Raw genomic sequence first — 22,490 nt, 5'->3', positions numbered from 1 at the left:
AGAGATTCTAGCACGACTCCAATTCAATTATTTCATCTTCTGTGATGGCCTTGCTTCTTCTTTCGCCTTCTCATAACGATTCTGTATTCAAGTTCTTCAGCAATCCTAGAAAGCCAATTGGAATTTCGACTCGAAAGCATGAAAGATGCTATGGAGAATCCAATAATAAGTCCACTTCCATATCCCATGAGAATCCCATTCCAAAATTCACTCAGAAATGTAGAATTGCTTTCTTCATCCAGAACATATGCTGTGTTTTCTGTCTCTGGCATCCTGCTACTTCCACAACCTTGAGGAAAAGGGTATCCACATAATCCATCGTTACCTTCATATGAATTGATCTCAAATGTATTGAATTGAGGTCCTTTTGGGATGCATCCTTGTAGATGATTGTGGGAGAGATTTAAGACCGCAAGAGATGTAAGAGAAGCGAGTTGTTGTGGTATCTCTCCCGAAAGCTGGTTAAATGAAAGGTTCAATGATTCGACTACAAATAAATTTCCAAGTGATGATGGAATATGACCTTGCAATCTGTTATGAGAAAAATTAAGCATCCGAAGCGCAATGAGATCTCCTATAACATCAGGAATATGTCCTTCAAAATTGTTGTTTGAAAGATCCATAGTGGTGTACAAAAACAAGATTCTCTCAACTTCAAGCTCCAATCCCTTTGTAACTACAACTACTGAGTCTTGGTAATAATAACCATCAATTAGTGCCGTCTTGGATGGATCAATTGTCCTCATGGTTTTCAGATGTTGAAACAAACTCGTAGGTAGGTTTCCTGAGAAGGCATTGTAAGAGAGATCTATGATTCGAAGCTTAGGAAACATACTTCCAACACTTGACGGTGGAATGGACCCATACAATTTATTGGATCTCAAGCTTAGAACTTGTAGATCTGGAAGAGTTCCCAACCACATGGGGAATGTGTCGTTGAGATGATTATGTCCTAAATCAAGAACCTGCAACGCTTTGCAATTGGACAAAGATCGGGGAATATTCCCCTCTAGTTTATTGCCATGCAAGTTGAGGCTCCTCAGTGATCTCCCATTGCTGAAAATTGTTGGAAGAGTCCCAGAAAGATTGTTGTTGTGCATATCAAGAACCACGAGGCCAGTAATATTACCCAAACATTGAGGAATTACTCCCTTCAAATTGTTTCTCGCCAAATCTAGTATTACCAGTGATGTCAAATTGCAAATAGATGAAGGAATTTCTTCAGTGAGATTATTTTCTGATGTGAAGAAGTATTCAAGATACTTAAGAGAAGCAAGTTGTTTTGGTATCTCTCCCGAAAGCTGGTTAACTGATAAGTCCAATGATCCAACCAAAGATAAATTTCCAAGTGATGATGGTATACGTCCTTGCAATCTATTATGAGAGAAATTCAGCGCCTTAAGTGCAGTAAGTTCTCCCATGATACTTGGAATATGTCCTTCAAATTTGTTACTTGAAAGATCAATAGAGGCGTAAACAGTCAAAATTTTGATAAGTTCAATCTCATATCCCTTGCTTATGACTATAATAGAATCTTGGTAATAATAGTCTTCAAGGTATGTTAGTTTCTTCTTTGATGGATCAATTGTTCTCATGGTTTTCAGATGTCGAAACAGACTCGTAGGTAAATTTCCTGTGAAGGCATTGTAAGAGAGATCTATAATTCGAAGATCAGGAAACATGTTTTCATTTTTTAAAGTTCTAATGGGTCCATGCAACTTATTCAATCTCAAGCTTAAAACATGAAGCTTTGGAAGAGTTCCAACCCACATAGGGAATGTGTCAATGATATGATTATCTCCTAGATCAAGAACTTGCAACACTTTGCAATTGGCCAAAGATCGGGGAATTTTCCCCTCTAGTTTATTTCCACGCAAGTTGAGTTTTCTAAGTGAACTTCCATTGCTGAAAGTTGTTGGAAGAGTCCCAGAAAGTTTGTTGTTGTGCATATCTAGAATTTTGAGGCTTCTGATATTACCCAAACATTGCGGAATTGCTCCCTTCAAGTTGTTTCTCGCCAAATCTAGCATTACCAATGATTTCAAATTGCAAATATGTGAAGGAATTTCTTCAGTGAGATTATTATGGGCTATGAGGAAGAATCTCGTGGAAATTGGTGGAATAGGTAGTGAACCTTGAAGCAAATTGGACCGCAAATCAATAGTATCTAGAGACTGAAGAGGAATTGAATCCACACGAGAGAAGTTATTAACAGAAAGGTTGAGCCTTTGGAGATGAGAGAGTTGGAAAAGGCTGCTATTGGAATCAAGCTTTCCTACGAGACAGCTGCAGCCGAGGTCAAGTTCAATGACATGGCCAGTCATCTCATCACATATGACTCCATCCCATGAACAACAATCTATACTCATGTTCCATGAACTCGTTTTTGGATATGGCTTCTGACCATAAAATATTTCACAGACATTAGAATCAGAGGCTGTGGAATTTACAGTAAACGTTTTCTTGAATTTTAGAAGGGAAATACTTTGATCTTTGCGGCATGGATGAGGTATGGATGAAGAAAAAGAAAGCAAACAGAGAAAGAGCAGAAATGAGAATTGGCCAGACCCCATGTTTAGCATCAAAGTGTTTTAGAGAAAGGTGGTAATGAAAATCAAGAAAAGGCTACACAAATATATATAGTGAGAAGGTCTGTGTGTTTGATAATACTGGACTTTGACTGAACTATAAATTGAAAATTAAAATTCTTATGAACAAATTTACATATTCTAAGACCAATTGATGATTACCTTAATAGGTGTTGAAGATATCTTCTTGAACGACAACTTGTCATACCAGAAATGCATCCGAGATTTAAACTTAACGAGTTCAACCTTTAATGTTTTTTAGCATTTAAAACATTGTTCAAATTTAAATATTTTGTTACCATATTATATTTATGTTTCATGTTTGAAAATTCTGAATTCAGTGGATCAGAACCCGTTGCTTTTGGTCTGTATCCGCCTCTAACGACTTGCATGGAAGGATAACGATTTATGACGATGTACAACAATTATTACATCTCAGTCCATTTAAATCGTTTCATGCCTATAAGTGAGGAGTCATCGCGAAATAGACTCAAGTTTTCGTTGCCTGAAAGGTGAGGATCATCATATATTTAGTTTTCGTGTTCGATAATACTGAGTTCAGTTGAACCTGTTGTTTATGAGCCGCATCCACCTCTACAAAATTAAAGAGCAGAGTAAGTGAAAGCTACTTATCATTAAAGAGTTAAGACTAACAGAAACGTATTTTCTCCGAATTTTGCAAATTTGGCTGCTCTCTCTCTTCCACACAAACTTTCTCTCCTCCACACTTTGTCTGTTCATACTTTATCAAATAAAATGTTGGTCAAGTCAAATTTAAGTTTTTCTATTTTTGTCTTTATGTTAACATAGACAGTTAACCTTTTTAATCCCTTATAGCTGAATAACAATGAAAGGAAAAAGTTTGTTGGGATTAATCCGAGAGTCAGTTTGACAAACGTTGGCTAACATTGTTCATCATCGTTGATCTAGACATATAAAGTTGAAAATACGAACTTGTATTTTTTTTATCAACCTACTGAAGCTCAAGTAAATTATGTAATACAAACTTTGTCAAGTCAGGAAAAGAAGAACAACAAATATGTAAACACAAATGAGATTCATGATACAAATTACAAAAACTAAATGTGAACACGAGAATAATCAACCAACTAATCTATTAAGATTTCCCAATGTCCTGAATACTATCTTCCGCCCAATTATCAACTAAAGCGCGGTCATCTTACATGTTCAAACAAAGCTGCCAGTAAGTCAACTTCGATTTTAACTCTTGTCGTGCTCGGTCTTGTTTGATCTTGATCAACAACCAAAGGTCTGCCAACAGCCGAGGCTATCAAATATATACAGAGTATAAATATGTTTTCTCTGTAATGAAATAACTGTAGTAGTATTGCTTAAAAGCATACAAAAAGGTCCAGAGACTGATTAAACATTATTTACATCACAAATTCACAATGTTACACCAGAAAAAGAAGAAAAACAAATGGAAATGCAGAAGTGCCTTTGCTTTCGCTGCGTCTTTCTCCTTCCCATCATAATTTTGTGCTCCAGCTCTTCAATGATTCTTGCAGGCCATTTCAGGTTTCCAGTTGAAATCATGAAATATATAATGGATAATCCAATACATAGTCCACTTCCATATCCCATAAGAGCCGCTTTCCAAAAATCACTCTGAAATTCAGAATTGCTCTCTTCAGAGTCTAGCTGTCCAGATATGGCATAATTTGTCCCTGATACACGATCATCGCCACAACTTTTTGTAAAGGGAATTCCACGTAATCCATCATTGCCTTTATATGAATTGTTCTCAAAGGTATGCAATTGATTTCCTTGAGGAATGCACCCTTCGAGATGATTGTAGGAGAGATTTAAGACTTCAAGAGATGTAAGAGAAGCAAATTGTGCTGGTATCTCTCCTACAAGATGGTTACTTGACAGGTCCAATGATTCAACCAAGGATAAACTTCCAAGTGATGGCGGTATATGACCTTGTAATCCATTATGAGATATATTCAGCACACGAAGTGCAATGAGATCTCCCACAATACTTGGAATATTTCCTTCAAATTTGTTGTTTGAAAGATCGACATTGGCGTACAAAAACAAGATTCTCACAACTTCAAATTTTAATCCCTTTGTTACGAAAGCTACCGTGTCTTGGTAATATCGACTTCCTTCATCACTTGGTGTGTTCATCGTTTGATGAATTGTCCTCGTGGCTTACAAATGTTGAAACAAACCCGGTGGTATGTTTTTTGTGAAAGCATTGGAGGAGAGATAAAATATTTGAAGCTGAGGAAACATGTTTTCAGTTGTTAGAGTTCTAATGGGTCCATGCAATTTATTGGATCTTAAGCTTAGAACTTTCAGCTTTGGCAGAGTCCCCAACCACATGGGGAATGTGTCCATGAGGTGATTGTCTCCTAAATCAAGAACTTCGAGTTGTTTGCAGTTGATCAAGGATTGTGGGATTTTCCCCTCCAGCTTATTGCCATGAAAGTTGAAGCTTTTGAGTGCACTTCCGATTCTAAAAGTCGTTGGAAGAGTCCCTGAAAGACTGTTGTAGTGCATATCCAGAACCTCGAGGCCACTGATATTACCCAAACATTGCGGAATTGCTCCCTTCAAGTTGTTTCCTGCCAAATCTAGCATTGCCAGTGACGTCGAATTGCAAATAGACGAAGGGATCTCCCCACTGAGATTATTATGAGATATGAAGAAGAATCTTGTGGAAATTGGTGGAATAGGTAGTGAACCTTGAAGAAAATTGGACCGCAAATCAATAGCTTTTATAGACAGAAGAGGAATTAAATCAACACTTTCCAGCATGTTGTGGGATAAATTAAGACGTTTCAATGAATAAATCCAGTTAGACCATGCCCAATTTGGGATTCTTCCTTCAATCTTATTATTTGAAAGATCCAAATGCCAAAGAAGCTTTGCGGATCTTAGAAACTCCAATTCTTTCACTTCACATGTGGCCAATTGTAAGCTCATAAGAGATCCTGGCAAAGTAACATTATGTTTGTTCTCATGGGTCAATGTGATACGATTATATGAAAGATCAAGATAATAAAGCTGCTTGAGGTCAGCAAAGAAGCTGACATCCACATGGCCACTAAATTTTTTGAAAGAAAGAATAAGGCCTGTTAGGTTCACAAGGTTTTGAATCGACTTGGGAAGATGGCCTTGCAGCTGATTATTGCTTAAATCAATCCAGATTACTGAATTGGAATTGAAATCCTCAAACTGACCAGAAAAGTGGTTATTACTCAAGACTAAACGACTTAGTGACGGAAGAGAGAACATCCCTGATGGTATTGTTCCATTTAGGGAGTTATCTGAAAGGTCCAAATCCAATATGTGTGTGAGATTTGAAAGAGATTCAGGAATAGGCCCTCGAAGGTTGCATTTTTTAAGAGACAAAGAATGCAGTGAGGTTAGATAACCGATAGACTCAGGCAAATTACAAGAAAAATTCACGCCACTGAGATCTAACTCTACGAGAGATGCACTGCTGATCCATTTCGTCTTTGGAAAATAACCACTTAGCTGATCATTATTTTGTAAGACAAGTGTTTCCAGATTGGGAAGGTGAGAAATACTCTCAGGTATTATCCCATACAATCCTGTATTTCCCATCTTCAGAGTTGTCAAATGAGAAGAAAAATTCAGAGGAATGGTGGAAGAGATGTTTATGGTAGAAAGATCAAGATCTCTTAATTGAGTCAAATTCTGAAGGAGCAATTTCAAATCATGGGCTGTGAGTTTTAGAATAGTTTCAAATGATGGGGAGAGGCGAATAGACTGTAATTGAGAAAGATGAGAGATTTCAGAAGGGATATGACCTGAGAAATATAAGTCAGAAAGATCAAGAAGTGTCAAGCTCGAGAACCTTCCAAATTCAGGCGAGATGTGCGAATTAGAGAAGCTATTAGAAGAAAGGTCGAGCCTTTGGAGATGAGAGAGTTGGAAGAGGCTGCTATTGGAATCAATCTTTCCTACAAGACCACTGCAACTGAGATTAAGTTCAATCACATGGCCTGTCATCTCATCACATATGACCCCATCCCACGAGCAACAATCTCTGCTCCTATTCCATGAACTCGTATAAGAGTAGGAACTGCAAGTAATTAATGAAGGATCTACAGTGAGTGTTTTCTTGAACTTTAGAAGAGCGTTGCTTTGATCTTTGCGGCACAGATGAGGTATGGATGAAGAAAAAGAAAGCAGACAGAAACAGAGAGAGAGTAGAAATAAGAATTGGCCAGGCCCCATGTTTAGCATCAAAGAGTTCTAGCGAAAGGTAGTAGTGAAAATCAAGAAAAGGCTACACAAATATTTAGTTTTGTGTTCGATAATAATATGTGTTCAGTTGAATCCGTTGTTTATGAGCCGCATCCACCTCTACAAAAATAAATAGCAGAGGAAATGAAGCCAAGAAAGATAATGAATTATGAATGTAAATATCTTGTATTTTTTCATGGAAATTTCAAATGAAAGCTAATTATCATTAATGAGTAAAGACCAACCGAAACATGTTTTCTCTGGATTTTGCAAATTCGGCTGCTCTCCCTCATTCACACAAACTATATCTCATTCATACTTTGTTTGTTCATAAATGTTGATAAAGTCAATTTAAGTTGTTCTAGTTTTGTCTTTATGTTGACATAGACAAACTTTTTTATCCCTTACAACTAAGTAACAATGAAAAGAAAAAGTTTATTGAGATTAATCCTTTGGTGATTCAGTTTGATAAATGTTGGCTAACATTGTTCATCATCGTTGATCTCACTTTATATGCACTTTATATTGTATTTGAGACGACTCACAGAATAAACGTATCCAAATAAGGTTATTTATGAGATTGAAACAAATAGCTATTGCCTTTCCTTTAGAATTATGTAATTAGACATATAAAGTTGAAAATACGAACTTGAATTTTTTTATCAAGCTACTGAAGCTCAAGTAAATTATGTAATACTAACTTTTTCAAGTCACGAAAAGAAGAACAACAACAATGTAAAGACAAATGAGATTCCTGATACAAATTACAAAAACTAAATGTGAACATGAGAATAATCAACCAACTAATCTACTAAGATTTCCCAATGTCCTGAATACTAACTTCCGCCCAATGACAAACTAAAGCGAGGTCATCTTACATGTTCAAACAAAGCTGCCAGTAAGTCAACTTCGACTTTAGCTCTTGTCATGCTCGGTCTTGTTTGATCTTGATCAACAACCAAAGGTCTGTTAACAGCTGAGGCTAACAAATATATACAGAGTATAGATATGTTTTCTCTGAAATGAAATAACTGTAATAGTATTGCTTAAAAGCAATACAAAAAGGTCCAGAGACTGATTAAATATCATTTACATCACAATGTTAGACCAAAAACAGAAGAAAAACAAATGGAAATGCAGAAGAGCCTTTGCTTTCGCTGCGTCTTTCTCCTTCCCATCATAATTTTGTGCTCCAGCTCTTCAATGATTCTTGCAGGCCATTTCAGGTTTCCAGTTGAAATCATGAAATATATTATGGATAATCCAATACATAGTCCACTTCCATAGCCCATAAGAGCACCTTTCCAAAAATCACGCAGAAATTCAGAATTGCTCTCTTCATCGTCTAGCTGTCCAGATATGGCATAATTTGTCCCTGATACACGATCATTGCCACAACCTTTTGTAAAGGGAAATCCACGTAATCCATCATTGCCTTCATATGAATTGTTCTCAAAGGTATGAAATTGATTTCCTTGAGGAATGCATCCTTCGAGATGATTGTAGGAGAGATTTAAGACTTCAAGAGATGTAAGAGAAGCAAATTGTGCTGGTATCTCTCCTACAAGATGGTTACTTGACAGGTCCAATGATTCAACTGAACATAATCTTCCAAGTGATGGGGGCATATGACCTTCCAATCCATTATGAGATATATTCAGCACACGGAGTGCAATAAGATCTCCCATAATACTTGGAAGATGTCCTTCGAATTTGTTGTTTGAAAGATCGATAGTGATGTACAAAAACAAGATTCTCACAATTTCACGCTCATATCCCTTGGATACGACAGCTATCGAGTCTTGGTAATATCGACTTCCTTCATCACTTGGTGTGTTCATCATTTGATGAATTGTCCTCATGGCTTTCAAATGTTGAAACAAACCCGGTGGTATGTTTTTTGTGAAAGCATTGGAGGAGAGATCTAATATTTGAAGCTGAGGAAACATGTTTTCAGTTGTTAGAGTTCTAATGGGTCCATGCAATATATTGGATCTCAAGCTTAGAACTTTCAGCTTTGGCAGAGTTCCCAACCACACGGGGAATGTGTCGTTGAGATGATTGTCTCCTAAATCAAGAACTTCGAGTAGTTTGCAGTTGATCAAGGATTGTGGGATTTTCCCCTCCAGCTTATTGCCATGAAAGTTGAAGCTTTTGAGGGCACTTCCAATTCTAAAAGTCGTTGGAAGAGTCCCTGAAAGACTGTTGTGGTGCATATCCAGAACTTCGAGGCCACTGATATTACTCAAACATTGCGGAATTGCTCCCTTCAAGTTGTTTCCTGCCAAATCTAGCATTACCAGTGACGTCAAATTGCAAATAGACGAAGGGATCTCCCCACTGAGATTATTATGGGATATGAAGAAGAATCTTGTGGAAATTGGTGGAATAGGTAGTGAACCTTGAAGAAAATTGGACCGCAAATCAATGGCATTTGCAGATTGAAGAGGAATTGAATCAACACTTGCCAGCATGTTGTGGGATATATTAAGACTCTTCAATGAAATAATCCAGTTAGACCATGCCCAATCTGGGATTCTTCCTTCAATCTTATTATTTGAAAGATCCAAATGCCAAAGAAGCTTTGCGGATCTTAGAAACTCCAATTCTTTCACTTCACATGCAGCCAATCGTAAGCTCATAAGAGATCCTGGCAAAGTAACATTATGTTTGTTCTCATTGGTCAATGAGATACAATTATATGAAAGATCAAGATAATAAAGTTGCTTGAGGTCAGCAAAGAAGCTGACATCCACACTACCATTAAAATTATTGAAAGAAAGAACAAGGCCTGTTAGGTTCACAAGGTTTTGAATCGACTTGGGAAGATGACCTTGCAGCTGATTATTGCTTAAATCAATCCAGATTACTGAATTGGAATTGAAATCCTCAAACTGACCATAAAGGTGGTTATTACTCAAGACTAAACGACTTAGTGACGGAAGAGAGAACATCCCTGATGGTATTGTTCCATTTAGGGAGTTATCTGAAAGGTCCAAATCCAATATGTGTGTGAGATTCGAAAGAGATTCAGGAATAGGCCCTCGAAGGTTGCAATTTTTAAGAGACAAAGAATGCAGTGAGGTTAGATAACCGATAGACTCAGGCAAATTACAAGAAAAATTCACGCCACTGAGATCTAACTCTACGAGAGATGCACTGCTGATCCATTTCGTCTTTGGAAAATAACCACTTAGCTGATCATTATTTTGTAAGACAAGTGTTTCCAGATTGGGAAGGTGAAAAATACTCTCGGGTATTAACCCGTGCAATCCTGTATTTCCCAGCCTCAGAGTTGTTAAATGAGAAGAAAAATTCAGAGGAATAGTGGAAGAGATGTTTATGGAAGTAAGATGAAGCTCTCTTAATTGAGTCAAATTCTGAAGGAGCATTTCAAAATCGTGAGGTCCAAATTTAAGCATTTCTCCTGAGAAATAAAGAGATTGTAACTTGGAAAGGTGAGAGATTTCAGAAGGATTTTGACCTGAGAAATAGGAGTCAGAAAGATCAAGATATGTCAAGCTCGAGAACCTGCCAAATTCAGGCGAGATGTTAGAATTAGAGAAGTTATTAGAAGAAAGGTCGAGCCTTTGAAGATGAGAGAGTTGGAAGAGGCTGCTATTGGAATCAACCTTTCCTACAAGACTGTTGCAACTGAGATCAAGTTCAATGACATGGCCAGTCATCTCATTGCATACGACTCCATCCCATGAGCAACAATCTCTGCTCATATTCCATGAACTCGTATAAGAGTAGGAACTACTCGTAACTAATGAGGGATCTACGATAAGTGTTCTCTTGAATTCTAGAAGAGCGTAGCTTTGATCTTTACGGCACAAATGAGGTATGGATGAAGAAAAAGAAAGCTGACAGAAACAGAGAAAGAACAGAAATGAGAATTGGCCAGACCCCATGTTTAGCATCAAAGAGTTTTAGAGTATGTTGGTATTGAAAATCAAGAAAAGGCTACACAAATATATATATATATAGGCAAACTTCATAGTTCATTAACAATATGGTTTTTGCCACTTTAACATCATCACTAATGCAGTCAGCAACTTTGTTGTATATGATGCATGATATACCTTTTTTGGTTCTCATTTCTCATCTCTAAAGTAGTGGACCATAGAGTTACAGGGGCAGAGTCATGTACGGTTAAGGGGTTTCATCCAAACATCCTTTGATAGAAATTATACTATTTTTACAATGTTAAAATTATTTTTCATGTGTATATAGTAGATGTTGAATCTCATTCAATTTCTTCATATTTAGAATTCTCTTGGTGAAAATTCTGACTCCGCCACTGTCTAGTTGAACCCGCCTCTACAAAAAATAAAGGGAGGAGGAAATTAAGTCAAGAAAGATAAGGAAATCAAGAAACTAAAGAAAACGTTTCAATCTTGTGATCTTAAATATGTCACGTGAAAAGTTGAATTAAAGTTTAGATTCCTTTTCAAAAGAACTAGAAAGGAAACTATGAATGCAAATGTGTTGTATTTTACAATGGATATTTCAAATGAACTAAAAAGGAAATGTGTTTTCTCCAAATGTTAGGAAATTTGGTTTCTCTATCATTCACACTTTGTCTTTGTTCATTTTTTTATTAAAGAAAATCTAATCATTCTAAAGTCAAATTTGGGGTTTTTTTTTTGTCTTTTTTTTCTTCATGTGTTCCACATCCACATGTTCTTTACCAGTAAACAAAACTACATAATAATAGGAAAAATAATCCCTCAAACAGAAAACAAACTTAAAATGTAGAGAAATCATCTTTTTTAGTTTGGTATGTTGGCACTAGTTTCTGATCACTACTAAATGTTCTATTTGTAACACTAAAGTCACAAAATTATTTTGCTGAAGTCATAAACAATTCACAAAATATTAATTTTTTTAAAGAGAATGAGTTGTTGCAAATCATTTTGTACAAGTTGCATGTCCAAATAAAATATAGTTCATTACCAATATAGTCTTGTGCAAGGATTTTCCCAAAATACAAAGTCATTTGGATGGACAATTTTCTATTAATTTACCGTTTTAATTGTGATTTTGATTTGAAATGACTAACAGAATAATCGTATCTAAATAAAACATTTCTAAGATTGAAACAAATAGCTATTGTCTTTCCTTTTGGAATTATGTAATTAGACATGTAAAGTTGAAAATATGAACTTGAATAGTCAACCAACTGAACTATTAAGATTCTCCAATATTTTGAATACTATCTTCCGTCCAACAAGCAACAAAAAGTTCTACATAATGAATTTTTTTAAAGCGGGGGTTATTGTCCCTTGTTTTTTTAAAAAAATTTGTTAAGCGTGGCCAAAAGTTCTACCGCCCTTTTATAGAGGTCATTCTTGTAAATCACAAGGGCTTATATGTTTCAAACTTACATAAGAAGGATGCGAAGTGCAATTTTCCCCAAATATTTCTTATTTCCCTCTCATATAAAACTCCTTTCCTTATCCCCTAGCTGCCGGCTTCAGTCACAAAATCTCCGGCCAACTTTCCGGCAAGCGTCTTGGCAGGTATGGAATTCGATATTTAAGCTCTGAAGCAAAAAGGGTATTGATTCTTTTGACTCCTCGGAGTCAAAATTTGAAGTTTATGATTTCGGAATGTTAGTAGTTTTGAGTTATTGAGTTTTGAATTAATAATTTGTATGTACCTGCTTTGCACACTCTAGCTTCGCCCCTTGTAGAGATTGAGCTTATAGGTGCATACTGTTCTCTTTGTATTTCTAAAAAGATGGGATTTTTACTTCTTGAACATGGGATTTTTAGGTCAATAATGTAGCAACTTTGTGGTTGTTGGCAAGAATTGTCATCACGTACATTGTATTTGAAGATTATATAGTCGAATCGAAGACGATGAGTGAGCAATAATCATACAATGCTTGAGTAAAAGCAGTAAAATTGGTGTAGCCACTACATTGAGAATGAAATGGACCCTAATAGAGCAAAATGTAATAGAGGATTTGTATGGCTGACTTCAACTAGGTTCGGATTGAGATATAATAGGTTGATACCTCTGTGAATTTTCTTTTTTTTCGTTTTAACTCGCATCCTCTTAATATTTAAGGAGTTGATATGCAATTCAATGTCTTTAGTTTCACTTGTTGAAAGCTCATGTCTTTTGAGGTCTAACTATGTTCGTTTCAATTCTTGCAATTAAATCTTATCTCTTTGTGACCTTTTCAGTTGGCGCAGATAATATATGCTAGTGCTGCATTAATGTCTGTGTTGGTTCCTTGTGACTCGAAACATATGAACTTTCCCACTCATATTTTGATTCGATGCAGGTTAATTTTCTTCAATTACCTTTCCAATAAGCATAAGTTTGCTCACCTCTTTAGTGGCTCAATTTTCACGGATTCAGCCTTAATTTGCAACTACGAGCAAAGGAAGCTTTTTTTTTTCTATAGGTTTAATACAACATAGGCTTGTTTTGTTTCGGGGAAACAGCTCTGGTAGTTCTATGTTCCTATTGGAGGAAAATGGTCTAGAGGGAGTATTGAGTAGAATAGTAATATTACGAATGCAGTATTAAAATGCTTATTATCTTCAATATGGTGAGCTCTGTAGCCATTTTGAAAAGTAAGCTCAAAACATTAATTTTGAATTATTCATGTTGTGCCTGCAAGATAACCACACTAAGATGAATTTCTTTTATCATTTATAAATGATCAAATTCAATTTCACACCACTGTTCCCCTTCCGTATGTGGCTTCATTTTTCATTAGTTAAGTATGTGGTTTCATTTTCAATTAGTAAAATGGAAAATAGCTTTGAGATGTTGCGTCCTATGATCAGTGACATCTTATGATCTCATGACTTTATTGACTGGTTTACTGGAAATAACACTTGCAGGTAGTTTATTTAAGTATTTCTGAACAATTTATTTATGTATGTACATTAGAGGGTGAAATAAAGAGGGTCAGTCTCTTGAAGTACGAGTTGTTTGAGGGGGATAGAGTTTGCTCTGATCCAAAATTGTATACTAGCTGCTGGTGAAAACTGGCCTATTTGAAATTCACGTTATCAATTTACCTGTCTCAGACTAGTTGGTGTTATTATTTGTCATGCATTATCTTTTCACTCAAAGGATCTCCAGTGATTGAATATACGTAATTTGCTTTTGATTTCATCTTGTGTTTTGAGAAAGAAAAAGGGGTCTCTTTCCTTTTGTTCACTTGGCTTATGCTCGCTCTTTGTGAATGGTTTTTACGTTTTCTCATGCTCTGTCCTGCGATATGAATCCATGACCTCACTGATATCTGTTGCCGTTGTGAGTTTTCTGCTATCTATTCAATTAAGTGATTACTAGTTAATCATAGTATAAATTATTAAAAATATGCTAGAAACTTTACTTCTTATATATGATACGTTCTTAACCTGCATTGCTTCCTAGAGAGTTGTCAAATATTTGTTTTGGCTGATTCACTTAGTTCAATTAGCTAATTTGCTTGTGCCGCTTTCTATTTAATTTTCTTTCTTCCTGTTGCTCAGGCTTAATCTGAAACCGTAAAAATCAGAGAGAACCCGAGGGAAAAAACAAAAAGGTAATGGCTAAACCATCACAACCAATTCAAAATGAGAAGGAGGAGATAAAAGAGATTGATACTGCGACATCCACCAACAATAATGAGAGCAGCAAAAAGAAGGTGACAAGAAAGTTGCCAAGTGCGAGAGAGCTTGTATCACACTATGAATCACAAGGCATTGACTCTCAAGAAGCTTCCTTTAAGGTCATTGAGGATCTCCAGGGTGCTCTCTTCAGGGTGATCAGCACTTCTCGAAATGACAAGAATCGCAATAATAATAGGAATGTGTCATCTGAAACCTCTAGAAAACTCGATATCATCAATGCTCGACTGCTCAGCCTTGACATGAAAGTTGACTCCAAGCCAGGCTATCCTCAAACCCTTGCCATCGGGATGGCCTCTGGTGGCCTTCTTCAAGTGCTCCCTCGTGTTGCAGAATCGGTCGTCCAAATTTGGAACTCTGTTAGAAATGCTACTAACTCAAAACAGTAATAGACCATAAATCTTGTTGGTTAACAATGCTGTCTTGTAGTCATGGTTTTTCTACTTCTGAAGTAGAGTTTTGTTGAACTTATGATATGCCAAAACATAGAAATTGTTCTCTTTAAGGCCCTTTCTTTTATGAACATTGTGCAACCTAGTGTCATGAATCTTTGGCATGTATCACAAATTTTGGCTGATATACAGTTGTTGTCACTCAAGATCTATGGTCTTTATCTAGACCCGATGAAAAAAGTGGGGTCACCTACATTTGTTGGTCATACTTGTACCTACTTTCTTACCAATAGTATTAGCAAGGGTCTATCGGAAACCTCTTTATTTCTACCAGATGATTCTTTATGATAGCATTAGCAAGGGTCTATCGGAAACCTCTTTATTTCTTTATTTCTACCAGATGGATGTAAGGTCTGTATACACTTTATACCCTCTCTACTCAATTTATGGAATCACACCGAATATATTGTTGATTTACCTTGCTTTAATTCTTTCCTTAATATAATCAAATATCTCTATAACAACCTTGTTTGTTCGGAACACAAGTTTTTCTTTTTCATTTTTATTCTCCACATAAACTTTTTTTTTCATTTGATATTATAAAAAATTCAAAAAAATATTTTTGTCGTATTTCCCTCATTATTAATTGTTGATAATAATACTTGGAGGCTATCACTGTCATTGTGCTCTCAAACCAACGTGGGCACACACCTAAAGAAGATAATATATGCACAAAAGAGAGTACATTTTATACACATTCATAAATTTAGTTAATCTACCCCTTCCATTTTGTACTTATCCTTTATCAACCATTCTGATCTCTCCATGTCATCACTATTTATCCTCTAAATTTTCCTTTTATATTTTTCCAATTTCCATCTTTATCCTTTTCCGCTCGCCCTCTAATAGAGAGTCTTTTCATAACAACTTTTCTATTTCTCAATATATAAGAATAAGATCTGCATATATTTCACTACATTTATTGTAATTATTTCATAGAATAATTGAGATGCTCGTAAGCTCACCCTCCAATCGAAAGTCTTTCCGAAATAACTTTTTTATTTCTCAACAGATAAGAATGACCTTCATATATTTCATTGCATTTGTTATATTATTTCGTAGATTAATCGAGGTGATAGTAAGCAACAAGTAGAAGGAAAAAGAAAGTCAATTGAGGGCATTATTGTAAATAAGTCCAAAAGTGTGCCTTATCTTTTACTATATAAACACGAGAACGTGACTCTTATAACTTTCTCTCTCCACATATACATACAAAATATACATATGTATATTCACTAGCATTATTGGGAAGCCATGGGAAATGCGAACGCCAGAGAAGACGGCGCCGTCGGCGACGGCGACGGTGAGGTGTCGGGAAGAAGATCTAATGTTGAATCTGGCATAGTAGAAGATCACCACGCTCTGACCTCGCGAGTGCCTTCGGCTGACTTGATGGTCAATTCTCCTCCGCAGAGTCCACATCGTTCAGCTTCACCTCTCTTGTTCGGACCTCAGGTTTCCATTTTTATGCTCATTATATCCTATTTATTCTACATACATATGAAACAGTATATGTGTATGTGTTTGTTTGTGGTGTTGGTGATTCAAAGGGGATTTTAAGATTTGGTGTGAAGCAGAGCTCAAATGAGGTCTAACTTGAGCTTTATATATAGTTCATTTGTTCAATATGTAGCCTTTTTTCACTTTTTTGGAGATTCAAACTAAGAATTTTTTCTTAAAAATGTATTTTTTAATGGAAGGACAGGGTTTTGATCAATATTAGAGCACTGTTAGTGTCCTATGTTAGTTGGGGAGGGGAAGGGACTTGCGATGCTTATATGGATTTTGGTAATCCTCCCTTAATGAGCTTGCTTTTTTGGAGCTGGGGACTGGCTGTGTTTATATGGATTTGAGCAATCCTCTCTTAGTGAGCTAGTTTTGGGGTTGAGTTATACTCAAATGTCATATCTTTACATGGTGTTAGAGTGGGGTCCATTCCCATTCGAGCTCCTTGCCCACGCTCCAGTTGGACCTGTGCGTGAAGGGGTGGTTAGAGTTCCACTTTGGTTTTAGAATGAACTGATGGTCTGCTTATATTAGGTTTTTGGGTTGAGTTAAACTAAGTATCATATCTTTACAAGTACCAAAAAGCACAAAGGAATGGACTTGTCTCCATTTAAGTATTTAAGTGATCTAGCAAATGATGAGCGAATGCAGTGTTAAGGTCTGTGCCATTTACAGTGTTGTCTTTTCCACATATAAAGTTTGCTCGCCATGGGGTATATACTTGAGAAAAGATGACTTGTTTGCTCTTTAAAACATCTATGACTTCTTTCTATCCAAGTGCACTTCTTACCATATTGATATGATGAGAATTGCAACTTATAGTACTTTTTGTTTTGTTTCCAAATGTTTAAATTTTAATTCCAAAAAATGAGTTGATCTAGCCTGATTTACTGCGGAAGTTAGTCACATTGACTCTTCTTTAGAAAATGTGCCGAACATATTAAGATGGAAGAAGTAATCCTTTTTAAATGGTTTAATCGTATGATGGTTAGCTAAGGTGGTGGATACGCCCATGCCCTATGCAATTACTTATGTTATGTTGCCTATCTGTATGCCTGTGATTTGTGGGGATGTGTCTGCATCTATAGGGTAGAGTTGTAAATTGATTGTAGTACTGTTCATTATATGCTTAATTGTGATTTGTTGTGTTTTCCCAATGTAGTAGCGTTGAAGTGTTCTGCTTGACACTAAATTGAAACACCTATAGGAACAACCATTACACAACTTCCTGATCCCAGATTGGTAATATGAATCCTCTATTTTCATTCCAGTTCTATTAGGTTTCATGCTATTCCTATATGAAATGCCTTTAGGAAAATGCTGGATGAATTCTTTTTTCTGTTTAGTTGGAAGCTTCCATTATAGGACTTGGTTGAGTGTTGGCCTAACCCTCTGTTAAATGGGAAAAAGGAAAGCATCTCATGGCCTGTCTATTTTTTGGGTAAAACAGACAACTAATTTATATTAGCAAGGTACATGAAAAAACAAAAGGAACTTATGCCAGATGAGCAAGCTATAAAGTTTCTGTATTAGAATGTCTTGCACTAATGACACCTAGTGCATCCGGGAGCAGGCGGCGGGTGCAGAAATGTTATGCTGTAATCCTAGTAGGGCTGGTGAAACCTTTTAGTCAATCTGTAGTCAAGTGAAAGTTGGAGTTCTCCTTTAGTGTGCGGGTTCTGCTCTGAATAATTCACTCTTGTTCACTTTGGCTGAATTTTTTGCCACCTTATATATGATGAATATTCGTCATATTTTGTAATCAACATTATCACTCAAAATTTAGGCTTTTCTAAGTGGACAGAAGGGAATAGTGTCCCTCTGAGGTTGGCCAATTACCAAAAGCAAGCACTTCTTATTTTTAGTTAACTTGGAGATAGACCAGAGCAGTTAATTGCTTCTTGGGCGCCCCAATCGTACCCCATAAATACTTACGACTGACTAATTTTGAGACTAAACTCCTCTTTATCATCCTTTTCAGGTGCCAGTAGTTCCTTTACAAGGAGGGGATGGCAATCCTGTTAGCAATCAAATGTGGGGCAATGAATGTGAGGATGCCTCTGATCATTCACTAGAGAGTGGCATACCTACTTTGATAACATGGAGTTATGGTGGTAATAATGTTGCTATCCAAGGATCTTGGGACAACTGGACATCAAGGTAAACTCTGGCCTCTTATTTAGGAGTTGAACTAGATTCAACCAAGTACTAGCTGTTGCGATGATTCCTGTTAATGGAGTTTCTGAATGTATCCACTAATGATATTTGCTTGCAGGAAAATTCTCCAAAGATCAGGCAAGGACTATACCGTTCTCTTGGTCCTTCCATCGGGTATATATCATTACAAATTCATTGTGGATGGAGAAGTTAGATATATTCCAGAACTTCCATGTGTAGCAGATGAGACAGGCGTTGTCTTTAATCTACTTGATGTTAATGTAAGTGAGAATTCTGCTTCCTGATTATTGAGGGGAAGCTGCTTTACATTTGCCTAATGAACGGATAGTTACATTATCACAGCAGAGGCATCATTGATAACTTTAGCACATTGATGCATAAACATGTGTTTTATAGTCTATATACCTGCTGTTCCCTGAGAATTTGTTTGGCTCATAACACAATTCGCATCCTTCCTACAGGACAATGTTCCAGAGAACCTCGAAAGTGTTGCAGAGTTTGAGGCCCCACCATCACCTGACTCTAGCTATGCGCAAGCTTTGCTGGGAGATGAGGATTTTGCAAAGGAGCCAGTGGCAGTTCCACCCCAACTTCATCTAACTGTTCTTGGTTCTGAAAACTCAGAAGAGGCACCTTCTTCTCCAAAACCCCAGCACGTAGTACTTAATCACCTCTTTATAGAGAAAGGATGGGCTTCTCAATCCGTCGTTGCTCTTGGTTTAACGCATAGATTCCAGTCCAAATATGTCACCGTTGTCCTCTACAAGCCACTGAAGAGGTGACCAGCCCGTGTTCACAATCAAATCTTTCCAGAGCTTTCTCCTTTAAGATTTCCACTGTTTATAGACATGCTCAACGTTGAAACTTCCTTTAACCTCTCTTCTCTGTTGTACAATAGTTTCAAGTTTTATCAGCAATGCATATTCTCCTTTCTTCACCTTCTTTTTTCAGTGATTTTATGTTCACAAAAGGATTAATGTGCAAAATGAAAAGAAAATATAGTTAGCTCGATTTTGAATCTCATTCACCATCAATGCATCTTTTGGAGGACAAGAATAAAATAATTTTCTGTCGTGGAACAAAATATTTCTTGTCTCTTCCTCGAATAGATTCTTGTTTTTTGTGGTTTATTATTTTGGAATTTCAATGAATTAATTGCGGATGGCTCATAAGATTTTATATTGCATATAACTTATCATTAAAGGTCATCTCACCCTCAATTTTCATGGCCAAATGATGCTACACACTTTATGCAAACAGGATTTAACGATAATGCGTCTACAACTTATTACATCTTTTCCTTAAAGAAATAACAGTAATATGATTAGTGATTATTTCTTCTTCTGTTATTCCTTTGACTTCGCTGCTTCTTTCTCCTTCCCATCATTATTTTGTGCTCCAGCTCTACAATGATTCTTGCAAACCATATCGGTTTTCCAGTTGACATCATGAAATATACTATGGATATTCCAATACATAGTCCACTTCCATACCCCATAAGAGCAGCTTTCCGAAAATCACTCAGAAATTCAGAATTGCTTTCTTCATCATCTACGGCATAATTTTTCCCTGATACATGATCATTGCCACAACTTATTGAAACTGGAAAACCACGTAATCCATCATTGCCTTCATATGAATTGTTCTCAAAGGTCTGAAATTGATTTCCATGAGGAATGCACCCTTCGAGATGATTGTAGGAAAGATTTAAGACTGCAAGAGAAGTAAGAGAAGCAAATTGTGCTGGTATCTCTCCTACAAGATGGTTACTTGATAGGTCCAGTGATTCAACCAAAGATAAACTTCCAAGTGATGACGGTATATGACCTTCCAATCCATTATGAGATATATTCAGCACACGGAGTGCAATGAGATCTCCCATAATAGTTGGAATATGTCCTTCAAATTTGTTCTTTGAAAGATCGATAGTGGTGTACAAAAACAAGATTCTCACAACTTCACGCTCATATCCCTTGGATACGACAGCTATCGAGTCTTGGTAATATCGATCTGCACCATATCTTGATGCTTCCAATGATAGATCAATTGTCCTCATGGCTTTCAGATGTTGAAACAAACTCGAAGGTAAGTTTCCTGAGAAGGCATTGTAAGAGAGATCTATGATTCGAAGCTCTGGAAACATGTTCTCAATCCTTGATGTTCTGATGGGACCATGCAATTTGTTGAATCGCACGCTTAGAACTTTCAGCTTTGGTAGAGTCCCCAACCACACGGGGAATGTGTCGTTGAGGTGATTGTCTCCTAAATCAAGAACTTCAAGTTGTTTGCAATTGGTCAAGGATTGTGGGATTTTCCCCTCTAGTTTGTTGCCATGCAAGTTGAGGCTGCTCAGTGAACTTCCATTGCTGAAAGTTGTTGGAATATTCCCAGAAAGATTGTTGTGGCGCATATCCAAAACCTGGAGGGCAGTAATATTACCCAAACATTGCGGAATTGCTCCCTTCAAATTGTTTGTCGCCAAATCAAGCATTACCAGTGTTGTCAAATTGCAAATAGATGAAGGAATTTCTCCAGTGAGACTATTATTAGATATGAAGAAGAATGTAGTGGAATTTGATGGAATGGGTAGTGATCCTTGAAGCAAATTGGACCGCAAATCAATAGTATCTGCAAACTGAAGAGGAATTGAATCCACACTCGTCAGCATATTGTGGGATATATTAAGATCTTGCAATGAAACATCCAGTTAGACCATGCCCAATCAGGAATTCTTCCTTGAATCTTATATTTGAAAGATCCAACTGCCAAAGCTTCTTTGCGGATCTTAGAAACTCCAACTCTTTCACTTCACATGCGGCCAATTCTAACGTATCAAGAGATTCGGGCAAAGTAACGTTGTTGTCATTGGTCAATGAGATATTATTATATGAAAGACGAAGTTCCACAAGCTGTTTAAGGTTTGAAAAGAGGCTGACATCCACGCGACCACTAAAATTATTGAAAGAAAGATCCAAATGCCGAAGAAGCTTTGCGGATCTTAGAAACTCCAACTCTTTCACTTCACATGCGGCCAATTCTAACGTATCAAGAGATTCGGGCAAAGTAACGTTGTTGTCATTGGTCAATGAGATATTATTATATGAAAGACTAAGATACCGAAGCTGTTTAAGGTTTGAAAAGAAGCTGACATCCACACGACCACTAAAATTATTGAAAGAAAGGATAAGGCCTGTTAGGTTCACAAGGTTTTGAATTGAGTGGGGAAGATGACCCTGCAGCTGGTTGCCCTCTAAATATATCGAGATTAGTGAATTGGACTTTAAATCTTCAAGGGGACCAGATAAGTGATTATTACTCAAGACTATTGTATTTAGTGATGGAAGGGATAACATCCCTGATGGTATTGTTCCATTCAGGGAGTTATATGAAAGGACCAAATACTCAATGCGGGTGAGATTTGAAAGAGATTCAGGAATAGGCCCTCTAAGGTTGCAACTTACAAGAGACAAATAACGCAGCGAAGTTAGATGATAGCCAATAGACTCTGGAAAATTATCAGAAAAATTCACCATACTGAGATGTAACTCTATGAGAGATGCACTGCTGTTCCATTTGGCCTTTGGAAAATAACCATTGAGATGAACATTGTAACTTAAGTCAAGTATTTCCAAGTTGGGCAGGTGAAATATACTCTCAGGTATTATCCCATACAATCCTGTTTCTGACAGCCTCAGAGTCGTGAAATGAGAAGAAAAATTCAGAGGAATGGTGGAAGAGATGTTTACTTGAGTAAGATCAAGCTCTCTTAATTGGGTCAAGTTCTGAAGAAGCGATTTAAAATCATGGGATGTGAGTCTTAGCTCCTTAGTGTAAAAGTTAAAAAATGTGGAGATACGAAGAGAGTGTAACTTGGAAAG

General features: G+C 36.7%; 6 protein-coding genes and 1 pseudogene across 6 annotated transcripts; 2 read left to right on the top strand and 5 right to left on the bottom strand.

Annotated features, from left to right (window-relative positions):
- Positions 1-32: 32 nt before the first annotated feature.
- On the bottom strand, positions 33-2,573 carry LOC107057764 (receptor-like protein 12). Its single transcript, XM_015309721.1, has one exon. The coding sequence runs from the start codon at positions 2,571-2,573 to the stop codon at positions 33-35; it is 2,541 nt and encodes an 846-aa protein (XP_015165207.1).
- Positions 2,574-3,995: 1,422 nt separating this feature from the next.
- Positions 3,996-6,824, bottom strand: LOC102594124 (receptor-like protein 12; annotated as a pseudogene).
- A 1,103-nt stretch (positions 6,825-7,927) lies between these two features.
- Positions 7,928-10,747, bottom strand: LOC102593809 (receptor-like protein 12). The gene is made up of 4 exons (XM_006349883.1): positions 9,763-10,747; positions 9,592-9,702; positions 9,318-9,441; positions 7,928-9,206 (listed from the first exon to the last, which is right to left on the bottom strand). Exons 1-4 carry the CDS (start codon positions 10,745-10,747, stop codon positions 7,928-7,930), a joined length of 2,499 nt encoding a protein of 832 aa, XP_006349945.1.
- Positions 10,748-12,267: 1,520 nt separating this feature from the next.
- Positions 12,268-15,074, top strand: LOC102591675 (uncharacterized). The gene is made up of 2 exons (XM_006349712.2): positions 12,268-12,358; positions 14,339-15,074. Exon 2 carries the CDS (start codon positions 14,395-14,397, stop codon positions 14,863-14,865), a length of 471 nt encoding a protein of 156 aa, XP_006349774.1. The 5' UTR covers positions 12,268-12,358; positions 14,339-14,394; the 3' UTR covers positions 14,866-15,074.
- Positions 15,075-16,142: 1,068 nt separating this feature from the next.
- On the top strand, positions 16,143-19,549 carry LOC102591352 (SNF1-related protein kinase regulatory subunit beta-1-like). Its single transcript, NM_001318610.1, is given in 4 exon segments — positions 16,143-16,383; positions 18,416-18,594; positions 18,710-18,872; positions 19,074-19,549. Coding segments are annotated over 4 exon segments (864 nt in total). The 5' UTR covers positions 16,143-16,182; the 3' UTR covers positions 19,395-19,549.
- Positions 19,550-19,778: 229 nt separating this feature from the next.
- On the bottom strand, positions 19,779-21,306 carry LOC102593483 (receptor-like protein 12). The gene has a single exon (XM_006349882.2). It carries the CDS (start codon positions 21,278-21,280, stop codon positions 19,937-19,939), a length of 1,344 nt encoding a protein of 447 aa, XP_006349944.1. The 5' UTR covers positions 21,281-21,306; the 3' UTR covers positions 19,779-19,936.
- Positions 21,307-21,314: 8 nt separating this feature from the next.
- Positions 21,315-22,453, bottom strand: LOC107061030 (leucine-rich repeat receptor protein kinase EMS1-like; the record flags this gene model as incomplete). The annotated part of the gene is made up of 1 exon (XM_015309720.1): positions 21,315-22,453. A coding segment is annotated over exon 1 (831 nt), but the record flags the coding sequence as incomplete, so codon positions are not given.
- Positions 22,454-22,490: the final 37 nt, after the last annotated feature.

This window comes from Solanum tuberosum, unplaced genomic scaffold (assembly GCF_000226075.1).
Source record: "Solanum tuberosum cultivar DM 1-3 516 R44 unplaced genomic scaffold, SolTub_3.0 scf00114, whole genome shotgun sequence".
Lineage (NCBI taxonomy): Eukaryota > Viridiplantae > Streptophyta > Magnoliopsida > Solanales > Solanaceae > Solanum > Solanum tuberosum.
This window is presented reverse-complemented; position numbering and strand designations above follow the sequence as displayed.

What these genes read in the sequence shown, in the direction of transcription:
- LOC102593483 (XM_006349882.2), bottom strand. Translation starts at nt 21,280, where the DNA reads ATGCTGACGAGTGTGGATTCAATTCCTCTTCAGTTTGCAGATACTATT.
- LOC107057764 (XM_015309721.1), bottom strand. Translation starts at nt 2,573, where the DNA reads ATGGGGTCTGGCCAATTCTCATTTCTGCTCTTTCTCTGTTTGCTTTCT.
- LOC102591675 (XM_006349712.2), top strand. Translation starts at nt 14,395, where the DNA reads ATGGCTAAACCATCACAACCAATTCAAAATGAGAAGGAGGAGATAAAA.
- LOC102593809 (XM_006349883.1), bottom strand. Translation starts at nt 10,747, where the DNA reads ATGGGGTCTGGCCAATTCTCATTTCTGTTCTTTCTCTGTTTCTGTCAG. An exon ending in TTTCAATAATTTTAATGGTA is followed by an intron (nt 9,442 to 9,591) that starts GTGTGGATGTCA and finishes GTGAAGTGAAAG; the next exon opens with AATTGGAGTTTCTAAGATCC. An exon ending in TCATTGAAGAGTCTTAATAT is followed by an intron (nt 9,207 to 9,317) that starts ATCCCACAACAT and finishes ACCAATTTCCAC; the next exon opens with AAGATTCTTCTTCATATCCC.